The sequence below is a fragment of the Trichogramma pretiosum genome, unplaced genomic scaffold, assembly GCF_000599845.2.
Source record: "Trichogramma pretiosum strain Unisexual culture from Peru unplaced genomic scaffold, Tpre_2.0 scaffold145, whole genome shotgun sequence".
Classification (NCBI taxonomy): domain Eukaryota; kingdom Metazoa; phylum Arthropoda; class Insecta; order Hymenoptera; family Trichogrammatidae; genus Trichogramma; species Trichogramma pretiosum.
Genome location: NW_019640819.1, coordinates 107,592 through 118,958, shown reverse-complemented (window position 1 = coordinate 118,958; position 11,367 = coordinate 107,592). Strand labels below are relative to the sequence as shown.

Sequence of the window (11,367 nt, the reverse complement as noted above, 5' to 3'; positions counted from 1 at the left end):
GGTCAAAAGGGAAAAATTAGAATGCCTTTCATGAATTTGATGTACAATTGATTTTTAACTTACTGAAGTAAAATTTTCATAATTCAGTTTAAGAATCATAAATGAGCCGGAACTAAATTCACAAGGTCTGAGTGCTCGAATCATCATCATGAGTATGTATGGTTTAGCGTTTACAGGAAATTCGTACCATCCACAGAGGTAACTGCAAAAATAAAATCCAATTTAATACTTAAAAATTATTGTAGAGACTAATTGAACGAGCGAAGATTAATTGGAAAATTGATATCTAGCTCTGCTTTAATTATGCAATTTATCAACTCTGGACTACTCTGATTGTTCCTTTTTTTTCAAATTATTTAAAGAATCGCGTTCTGAATTCTGAACCGAGTTGCAAAGCAGCCTGTATGTGTGTATATGATTATTAACAAGACATACAAAAGAGTGACTTTGTGTCACATGAAAAGTGAATCAGAGTATTTATTACACGGGAAATAGGTACATATAATTAATCAAGGAGACCAGAATTACCTTAAAATGATTATCCATGCATCAAGATCCGATCACTTATCAGTTATAAAAAAAATCATCGCTTGTATTGACAACTATTTGTCCGAAATAAGCCATAAAAAAAGCAAAAAATATGACGGCCGTAAATGAAATTATCATCTCGAATAAGAGAGGATAATTTTTTACACTCAGCGAAAACAGTATCATCATTAGTTTCTTGCCCATATATTGGAGCTTATCAAGGTACCTATAACAATTCCTATGAATATAGCAATATAATTTGAAATAATTCATGACATGTTGTAATAAATTACTTTATCGTAGACTCGTGGCTCTGGTATATATTTCGAACTTCATCATATATCTTTCTATTCATTGATTCAGTATTTGGAAGATTATCACTTTTTACGAGAAAACTTAATTTTTCCAAACGAAAACTGGAAAAAATTATTTCAAATAATGTTCAGTATAATGATAGATTCTACTTGACCGCGTGTCATAAATGTGAATTTGAGCCGCACAATACTTTGAATTACTATGAAAAAACCTACTTCAAAAGTTTAAACCTAGTAAGAATAAAAGATAGGAAAATTGTTATCAAGTTGAGAAGACAAACTGCTATAACAGCCAGTAGGATCATATAGAATAAAGTATACAAGAATGCAAAGAAAAAATATTTTTTCTCGTCCATGAAAAAAATATCTGCTGTGGTGCACAGTTTAGGTGTTAAGCTATACTTATCTGGAAAGATATAATTCACAACATATGGAATGAATACAAGAGAAATAACGAATCCTATAAAGCTGGTAAAGATCATAACTGCAAAGAAACATTTATTTTTTATGTGAATATAAAATGATAATTATTTATTTAAAAGTAAAGATTATTTTGCTTTAATTTTTGTCCATAAGTAGTATCATAATTTAACAGTGTATCGTCAAACCTCTACTGACTATCATTATTCTACGATAAAATTGGGTTGAGCTTATCATTAACATTTTTTGGTCCGGATCTGTAATACTATTCCAAAAATTGACAGTAATAGAAGTCACATTTCGCGTCTGAAAATAATCATATTACTTTTGTGAAAATTGAGTGCAATACTTTTAACTATCACCTCGCCATGAATAAAACAAGATATGCAGTACGCAGAAAATATGTTTAAAACAAACGATAGTTCGAAAAAATGTTGTACAGCCAATTCCCAGTTTATTGGCGGCCGGATTAGATCAAGTGCGGCAGACAACTGAAATATTATAGCTAATAGCAAATTTAATAATATGAACGATCTACCAAGATATTGCAAAAGAAGATTTTGTCCCGGCCATAGAAGCGTCATCATCAGATATTTTGCACTCCCAGCGTAGTATTCTTCAATTAACTTTTCTAATCCAGGGATTTCACGAGCATGATTTATGACGAACAATTTTTTCAACATTTTAACAAAAACACTAGGTAGGCAGATATTGAATTTCATAATTACAAATCAAAAATAAACTGTGGTTCAGTACTGTAGGGTATTTGTAAGAACATAATCTAAAATATTATCTAAAGCTGTAAAGTTTATAGTAAAATGCGGTAAACCACAACATTAGATCTTCAAAAAGTAACTTTCGGCTTGAATTAAATAAATTTTCAATTTCATATACTTTTATTTTAACTTGAAAGGTAACAACAAGCTAAAACTTTCTGAAGCGATATTTTTTTCTTCCAAGAAACTTCTGTTTGAGTGTCAAGTATGTGGCCCGAGTGGTTTTAGTAGATACAAAGAATTCTAAGTTGTTAAGTTATGATTTTACTGCAACACGTGATAGGAGTGAGAGATAAGCATAAAAACTTTTGCGCAATGAATTTTTATTTTCTCTTTATATTACGAATAAACCCTTTTGTTGTGATACTTGACTAGCCTATGACTTTAGCAAGTTAGGTACGGAAATAAATAACATATGTTTGTATATTCGTTCAATGTATAATATCAACGATTATTTGTACACCAAAAAATTCTTTGTCTAAGCCGGACATGTTTAAATCTTGATTTTACGTAAAAAATTATTTTCAAGTTGAGCGAAAATGAAGGAGCAGTGAACTCAATTTTCATCCGTGATATTCTGATAAAAAATTTAAAAACAGCACGAAGTATTTTATTCAAGCGCAGATTACTTTCTAGTCAATTATGATTAATAATAAAAAGTTCTTTGTGATTTAGCCAACCAATGTACCTTTGCCGGACACATCAAAGAGGGATTTGAGCGCAGTTGCAAAATGAATCTTTTTTCATAAGTTTATATTTGAAGATCGCGTTTTTTTTTAAAGATTAGCACGGAACTGTTTGTTTATGATTTTTATTTTCGTCAAAATCTGATACTTCCGATCGGAAGTATTCAGTCGCTGAATTTGAAAATATTTTGGAGAAACGATATCGATTTTGGCTGCCTTCAAACCGCTGAAACAATAAGTGCAGATCTGTTATCTCGCCCAAATTTTCGTGACGAAAACAAAACAATGAAGATGTCAATCGGCTGTTCTAATTGATTACCTTTTCGATCGATAATGATTTTATACACTTGTCGAAAAGACGAGCTGCAGTCAAAATATCGTCCGTATGTGCGTGCACGCGTCGAACACACCGAATCATAACAAGGACGTAAAAGTTCAAAAAACATAGAAGCGAATATATAATAAATTTTGATCCGATTACAATTTCATTCTTCAATAGTTCACGATATCGCAATGAAATTGCTATTACAACTCAGATAATGAGAAGAAAGAATAAAAATAAAAGTGTATAAATTTGAGCGGCTCGATCGTACAGCACAGTCAGTATTACGAGGCAGGTGAATCGTGTACTATATTGTATCGTTATATATACGAAATGTCGTTGCGTGCGATACTGTCGATAGCCGCGCTGCTGACGCTGCTCGTCGCCGCGGTCGACTCGTTGCCGTAAGTGCCACCCAGGATTTTTTGAATCCGCTATACCTCATTTTTTTCATAACTACTCCACTCTCGACGCAGCAAAAAGTACCGCAAACCCAAGCTGCCGGCCGGCGCGGACGCGACGATCGTCGATACCGATTTCGATTACTACGTGCTGGCGCAGGTCGTGCCACAGGTGCAATGCTACAAGGTGAACAATCTGTGGAAGGCCGAGAACAGCAGCTGCAGCCCGTGCGCCAGCAGCTGGGCGCGGAACGACCTGGACTGGACCGTGCACGGACTGTGGCCGAGCAATCTCTACTCGGACCGCTTCCTGGGCAACTGCAATCGCACGGCGCGCTTCGACGCGGAGCAGCTGGACGCCGGGCTGCGAGCCCAGCTTGAGTACCACTGGACCGATCTGAAGAGGGCCGCCTACAAGGACGATTTCTGGCGTCACGAGTGGGAGAAGCACGGCACGTGCGCCATGCGGGTGGACGAGCTCAGCGGCATGCGCAATTACTTCCAGCGGACGATCGAGCTCCTGAAGCGATTCAACGTCGGCCATCGTCTCGAGAAGCAGGGCGTAGTGCCCGGCAATCATTACGATTTCGATGAGTTCAACGATGCGATCGTCAAGGCTTACGGCGCTCAAGCGAAAATCAAGTGCGCCAAAAGTCCCGTAAGCATTTTATATATAATTATTCAACTTTTTGAGCGAATCGCAAGATAAAAGCTTCGAGTTTCATCACTTTTTTTTTCTAGACAACGGGAAAACAATACGTCAACGAAGTGCACTTGTGCTTGGACAAATCGTTCAAAATGATCAACTGCACAGGTGTACTCGCGGGCTCGTGCAGCAAAAAAAAGAAATTGACTTACGCCAAGAACGCGAATCAATGCACCAAAAACACAGTCATAAACGAATGAAAAGAATCTCATTTGTAAAGTCTTTATTTCACGCGGTTATAAAATTTTCATCGAAACTTGAAAAGTATTTCTCGGTCGAAAAAAAAAGTTAATTCGTCAAAACGAGCGTTTCATAACTTTTGTACGTAACGTTATTATTTTTTATTAGCGTAGTAAAAAAACGTGACGTGTACAGCTGTGTTAATATTAGGTGATTTTTTGTACAATTTTAAATAAAAGTATATAGCGATTAGAAAACGCAAAAATTATTTTTATAACGAATTACATTTTTAGTCATAATTATTGATTTTGTAAGAATAAAATAAAAATCAGAGATTTGATCAATAAAGACATTTTTCAAGTGAATACACTCCATCGACCAAGCACCTATATCTCTCACATCAACGTACATATATTTGTCAAAGATTTCGGTAACACTGATTGTCAGTCAAATTACTTCACTGAAATAACACGTATACCATAAATAGAAAAGAGCGGATGCCACTGTTTAAACTTGATCGAGGTCAATATGAAGAAATGAGAGAAAAATTTTTTTTGCGCTGACACGATGATGGTGCTGCTACGGATAAGCCGGTTCGAAAGTTCAGAAAATAAAACAATGTTTGATAATAAACAATCACCAGCAGAAATTTCGCTATTCGGATAGTTCGCTCTTTCGTGAACACGGAAATAGATGATGTGCGCCCTAAAAATAGACGCGCAAAGCCCATTTTTTTTTCAAAGTCGAGCTCGTTTGGCGATTCGAATATTTTTGAGATATAAATTAATACACATAGATGATTGTACAATTTGTAAATGAAATGGCAATTTCTAATCAATTTCCGATAATCGGTGACTAAAGCGTGATTTGATCGGTATTTTTTGATTAGAAGTTTGATTATCTATTCAAGAAAAGACTGATTATAAATTATGTGCATTTGTGCGAAATTTTGTCGAGTATTAGTTAAAATGAGTAAAAGCTGAGGAATTCTCAGGTCAGATGCGTGGGCGGAGAACTTTTGACCGATATAAGAATAGAATTACCGATTTTCATTCTACATTTTTTTAATCAAAATTAACAAATGATTCGGAAAACATCACGAGGGCAGTAATTAAACAGTTCCAAGAGGTTGAATACTACAATCGCGCATTTAATTCGAAAGTGGGTCAAGGTTAACTCTAAGCACCGGAATAATTGTTGAAAATAAGCCCCCCCCCGAAAATTCGCGCGTTTCATTCTCTCTTTTCTCACTCTTTACATTACAATACCGTTTTAGAATCAGCTGAGCGCGAGTATGGGTCTCTCTCTTGCGGTTATTATTATTTATCGACGGCAAGAAAAATAGTTTCGAGTCCCACACACGCATTCACTCTCGCACGCACGCGGCAAGCAAGGTTTCTCAAGGCAATTTTTGGAACGTTTACACGGCTACGACTACGACGACGACGACGACGTCGACTACGTTGGGCGTTTGCGTTTATATTTATACAATCAACGAGAATAAGAATCAAGCGCGCGGCTTTTCCGTCTGCCCGGGAGTTTCTCTCTTCGGTGTGTGTTGTAAGCGAGCGATCGCCAGTCGTAGCCGATAGCTTCTCAAGATATATTCCTGCTAAAAAGCTCGGCGCGTACGGAGCGCCATCTCGTGCGACGATACAAATAAGCGCGATCGGGTGAGCTTTTTGCTGCTCGGCACTTCTCGTTCCAGCTCAGTTGGGTGTACATCCAGTTACCAGACAGAACACACACACACACACAGCAGACATCATGGTGAGTCTTGGCTTCCAGAATTCTTTTCTCTTCTTTCGCTAAAACTCGACAACGTATTAATTTTCTCAATTCTCTGGCAATAAAAAGTAACTAAAAAAATACTCGTTTTCGATATTTTTCAGGCTGATCTCTCACCCAAGGAAGTTGAAAGTGAGTACCGATTCATGGAAAATATTTCGCACAAAAGAGAGAGAGAGAGAGAGAAAGAGAGTTTTATACACGAAAAAAGGGTAGCTTGTTGTACCGAAATAATACGAAAAAAAGTGCAAGTGATCTTTCTCATCTTACGTTTGCAGTCGCAATCGCTGTTCTTCTTCTCGATCTCGTTCGACGGATGCATCGAGTGAAAAAAATTTGTGATCTATGAGGATCGTTTTTTTGAGACGATTACATATTGCTCGAGAAAAGCTTTTTTTCTGGTGATTTAAAAGTCAAAGTGCTACTGTTAGGAGAGAACAAAAATCAAGTGCGCGTACGAAGAAGTAGAATTTTTTTCAAAGATATTCAGAGCTTTTTTGGTATCTAAATTTCGAGTCCTAAGAAATAAAAATTTTTGTTTATTTTTGATTTTACAACGTTTTGAGTAAAGTCTCAAATAACTGGAGATAAATTTGATAATACATGGCCTCGAGTATATTTTGATATTTTCAAAAATTCGTTCACATGTACTAGTATTATATAACTTTTAAAATTGATGAGAGTGTTTATATTCGGTCAATGATATTCATACATTCAAATCTATTTATTGTGCTCGCGAAATTACGACGATAATATTGTGGGTTGCTTAGTTTACTCGTAGAATGTAATCAAGAATGGAACCCAAGTATGCAATCGTCTAAAAATAATTTTTACGAAATTTAAAGAGTAAAATCAAAGCATCGAAGTGGGTGGTGCGTAGCTGAAAAATATTAAAAACCTCGTCGTCGATTGCGCAATCGGCTACGCGCAAAAAGCTCTCTCTTGCCCCGTTCGTCGGTCGGTCGGTGCGCGGTACGGTTTCAATCGGGGAATAGCGAATTCCGGCGTTAAAAATATCTGACGGGCGGCTGCGCTCTTATATGGGTAGCTTAGGTGGTTATATGACCCAGTGTGCCGCTCCGCGCTGCCTAATGTTTTCTGGGGTTTTAGGTGGGGCGGAACTGGCTAAAAATAATTGCACGCACTTGCGATACTCGGACTTTTAAAATCCAATGACTCGAAGCAGAGAAAGAAAAAAAAATAAAATTCAAACGTCTCTCGATGTATCATTTCCAATTACGAAATCGTACCTGAAACGCGCGTTTGTAAACAATTATATCGCGTAATATTTCGGGCAGCCGATCGGATATTGCGAGATCGAGATGATTCAATGCGAGGCATTGCCAACTATTATAGCTGCGATCTATTTCGAAATAATATATTATCTACGACTGTGGACTTTTATTCCGGGTTGAAAAAGTTGAGCTTTTCAAACCGAAAATTAAAATCTCTCGTGTTTATGGCCGAAAAATGGAGCAGAATTTTTTTCAAATACTCGTGTTTACGCGAGCGTATTTCATACACAAACCATATCTGTTGACGCAAAAGTTATTTTAAGATAGTAGAAAATCGCTTAGAAGGTGAGACTATAAGTGGTGCGTTACACATGTGCACGACGGTTATTTTTGTATTCTCATGTGGCCTCACCTATACAGACACCTTTTTTCGGGGGGGGCGACGGGCAACAATCGCACACAATTCCAATATTCTCTAATTTTTACCGAAATTGGTCTAATCATTTAATAATTTTCATCTTCGCTCCTCACAGAGGCAGAATTCGCTTTCTCGATCTACGACGCCGACGGTTCGAACTCCATCGACTGCTTCGATCTCGGCAACGTACTGCGCGCCCTCAATGTCAACCCAACAAACGCCACCATCGAGAAGATGGGCGGCACGAAAAAGCGCGGCGAGAAGACCATGACCCTCGAGGAGTTCCTTCCAATCTTTAGCCAAGTTAAGAAAGACAAAGATCAGGGATGCTACGAGGACTTCATCGAGTGTCTCAAGCTCTACGACAAACAGGAGAACGGCACCATGCTGCTCGCCGAATTGACGCACGTACTCCAAACTCTTGGTGAGCAAACTTTACTTTTTCATACGGATATCGTCTTATGAAATTGAAAAATTTTACTTATCGTTTTTTTTTTCGTTTTTTTTCATTTTAGGTGAACGTCTTACCGAACAAGAAGTCGAAATCATCGCCAGAGATTGCATGCCAGAAGAAGACGAGGACGGTTTCATCAAATACGATCGTGAGTAGAGATTCTTCATCCCTCCGTTGTACCCGATTATAATTATCTTGGTATATACATCCCTTTGACCCTCAATGTCAAAAGTAGACCCTATGTTACATTTTTCTTTATCCGTTATTCACATAGATGACCATGAAAGTGATTAATAGTTGTATCCCATATTTTTTTTATTGTTTAGAAGATTGTTGGTAGTTGGTATATAATAGTTTACGATTTATCATCGTTTTAAAAATTCACCTATTTATTTGTAATTGATAAATAATGGATTGATTCATCGACATGTTTAAAAAAAAGTAGATACTTTTCCTTAGTTTAAAAAAGTTGAATAATTTATTCATAAATTGTTGTTAAATATTGTGCATGCCTTAAATTTTTCCACTTAAAATCTAGATTTATTAGTTTGTAAAACTCTCATGAAAATTACTTTTTGTATCATCCTGTAATGTAATATTTTGTAAAAAGTATTTTGTAAAATCTAATTCAAACAGTTCAAGGAAAGGAGATCGCCCACGTACACAACAAGACCCCGAAATCGCGACTTAAGTTTTTTTTTTTTAATTTTCAAGTGAACCCCATGTTTATGACATCCCTGATTGTACTTTTACAGCCTTCGTAAAGAAACTCATGTCTGCACCATAAGCTGGATAAAAATAAGCGTATCAACCAAAAGTCATCGAGCCCTCAACCGTGAGTAATCCCCAGTAGTTCTATCCTTACAAACGCTGCTATCGCTTCGCTTCTTGTTTGTTATTTTCTGGCTTTTTCGAAGTTTTACGCTCTTGTGCGTATTCAAATTTGAATGTCTCGCAGAATGCGTTACGACGAAATTATAAAAAAATTTGCGCTTTTGGCTTCTTGTCTATTCTGTCCAATTGGCAAATATTTACACAGGAGCAGCACGACATCGCCACAGCAGCAGCAGCAGCAGCAGCAGAGGAGGAAAGCCCGCAAAAAAACTGACCTCAATCGCTCTCGCTTATAACGAAAACTATCTCTATATTTACACATTCTCAGTATTTATAAATATCATTCATACGTTTATATTTATATCTCTCTGTCTTTAAATGTCTCTCGATGTTATACATGTGCCTATATGTTACATTTATACGTATATATGTTTTTTTCTCTTTGTTCTAACATTTCAATGTCTATTCTGCTTTTTTTTTTAATTGTAATCGTTTATCGTGGCTCGTCTCTCTTTTTTTTGCATAATGCAATTGTGTCTCGCAACGATTCTATAATAAAATTGCGAGCATACGCAAAAACGTCGCGAGACCATAGTCACGCATACACACAGAAATATGGGGTATTAATATTATGTCAAATATCTATTTTCAGCGTTCCTAAAACGATTGTGCGAAAGAGCCGTAGAAGGAGCCGAATAAGAACACACTTGACACCGTTTGTATGAGAGCGACATTATGACTATCAAGAGAGGAGCACAATTACAAAATAAAAAATAAAGAAAATAAACACAAAAATCGTTTATTACCATATTCATCATCGTCATTTATTATTTCGTTGTTTAATTGACCGGTCGAACGCCGCCCCATCGGTGTTCGGCCGTCACTCAAGAATTCTATTCGTTTTTAAGTAATCAAGTGTTATTATTTATTTATCAGCAAAATTTATGTATATGTTATGAAAAAAAAAGAAATCAAAAGCCAAATAATAATATGAAAATATACAGCATTTCCACTACGCGTGACCGAGGCAATGAAGAGAAAACTTTTTTCATTGTCGACGTGTCATCGAATTAAATTAATTTTCATTGACCACTTACTTTAATTTTCATTCATTCATTTGTCAAACTTATTATTGTATCGACTCACGCATATTATGATCTACTATATAAATATATATCGATAATTAATCGATGTTTATAATAAAATTCTGGAAAAAACACCCGGAGTATTATTTGATTTATAATTTAAGTTTATTATAATATGACACTATACAAGATTCAATGTCATTGACATGCGCACAAAGATATGCAGAAAAAGAAAGAAAACTATGAACAATCGTGTGTATGGGCTATACAAAAATAATGCACCTTGAAAAAGTGCACGATAATGTTATTAAAAAATATATAAATATGATATAATTTATAAATTGCTGTTGTTGGATATTTACCCTCATTTCTGCAAGAGCTTTTTTTAGCTCATTCTTCAGTTTAAAAATGTTAACTTTTTAATCAAAATATTATTTGGATCTTCAGATATATAATGAACTAGCTTACTGTGGAAGGCAAATTCTTTTTTCGCGATTAGCTTAAGGTTGCCTATTCACAAATTCATTTTCTTTTTTTTCCAATGCAAGCAAAGAAAATGTAATACCACTCGATGTTTGCCTCGCGAGCGCTTACGCGATGTCGCAAAACAGAGACTGGCATTTTTGAAGGCCGATACGGCAGGGAGCTTTCATCTCGAGTTCAACGCAGCAGTCAAGTACCTCCACGGTGAACTTCATTCAAAATAATTGCTTCGACTATACGCAGTTCTTATCCGAAAGAAAATCTACGCTACTTCTTACTACTCTCGAGAAACTATGACTCAATAAAACATTTCAGAGTCGGTATATCATTTCAATCTATTAAATAATAATTTACATAATAACACGTAGCTAAAGTTAATGACAGTAGCGCGTCGGAATTACCGGCTACTCATTACGATCATTGCGATTCAAGTAACGACAACGACGACGACGTCTACTATCAATAACAATTATGACAACATCAAACAACAACGGCAGGCAGTACATATAAGTAGCCGAGAAACAGGCTCGCAATAAACGAGCGCAGTATCCAATGCGCAGCGCGAGCGAGAGGGAAAAAGACCAAGTAGTATCGGGCGTCGCTGCCTTCATAATACACACCTATCCTACGTATATCGCGCCTGTATATACCTATACATACACCTTTGCACACAGAGTGTATCTACACCCGTGTGCGGTGCAGTGCGAGCGAGATAGAGCGAGAGAGAGAGAAAGAGA

At 36.6% G+C, this 11,367-nt stretch overlaps 2 protein-coding genes across 3 annotated transcripts; both read left to right on the top strand.

The window, feature by feature from the left end:
- Nucleotides 1–3,379: 3,379 nt before the first annotated feature.
- LOC106656882 (ribonuclease T2-like) lies at nt 3,380–4,423 on the top strand. The gene is made up of 3 exons (XM_014378038.2): nt 3,380–3,450; nt 3,523–4,105; nt 4,189–4,423. Exons 1-3 carry the CDS (start codon nt 3,380–3,382, stop codon nt 4,351–4,353), a joined length of 819 nt encoding a protein of 272 aa, XP_014233524.1. The 3' UTR covers nt 4,354–4,423.
- A 1,475-nt stretch (nt 4,424–5,898) lies between these two features.
- On the top strand, nt 5,899–10,281 carry LOC106656929 (myosin light chain alkali). 2 transcript variants are annotated; one of them, XM_014378127.2, is made up of 6 exons: nt 5,900–6,103; nt 6,226–6,253; nt 7,890–8,198; nt 8,290–8,376; nt 8,984–9,063; nt 9,715–10,281. In XM_014378127.2, the coding sequence occupies exons 1-5, from the start codon at nt 6,101–6,103 to the stop codon at nt 9,013–9,015; spliced, it is 459 nt and encodes a 152-aa protein (XP_014233613.1). In that variant the 5' UTR covers nt 5,900–6,100; the 3' UTR covers nt 9,016–9,063; nt 9,715–10,281. The 2 variants fall into 2 exon arrangements, with proteins under 2 accessions (XP_014233612.1, XP_014233613.1); XM_014378126.2 differs by lacking the exon at nt 8,984–9,063 and having other exon boundaries at nt 5,899–6,103.
- Nucleotides 10,282–11,367: the final 1,086 nt, after the last annotated feature.

What these genes read in the sequence shown, in the direction of transcription:
- LOC106656882 (XM_014378038.2), top strand. Translation starts at nt 3,380, where the DNA reads ATGTCGTTGCGTGCGATACTGTCGATAGCCGCGCTGCTGACGCTGCTC. An exon ending in GCCGCGGTCGACTCGTTGCC is followed by an intron (nt 3,451 to 3,522) that starts GTAAGTGCCACC and finishes CTCTCGACGCAG; the next exon opens with CAAAAAGTACCGCAAACCCA. An exon ending in TCAAGTGCGCCAAAAGTCCC is followed by an intron (nt 4,106 to 4,188) that starts GTAAGCATTTTA and finishes TTTTTTTTCTAG; the next exon opens with ACAACGGGAAAACAATACGT.
- LOC106656929 (XM_014378126.2), top strand. An exon ending in CTCACCCAAGGAAGTTGAAA is followed by an intron (nt 6,254 to 7,889) that starts GTGAGTACCGAT and finishes CGCTCCTCACAG; the next exon opens with AGGCAGAATTCGCTTTCTCG. An exon ending in GCACGTACTCCAAACTCTTG is followed by an intron (nt 8,199 to 8,289) that starts GTGAGCAAACTT and finishes TTTTCATTTTAG; the next exon opens with GTGAACGTCTTACCGAACAA.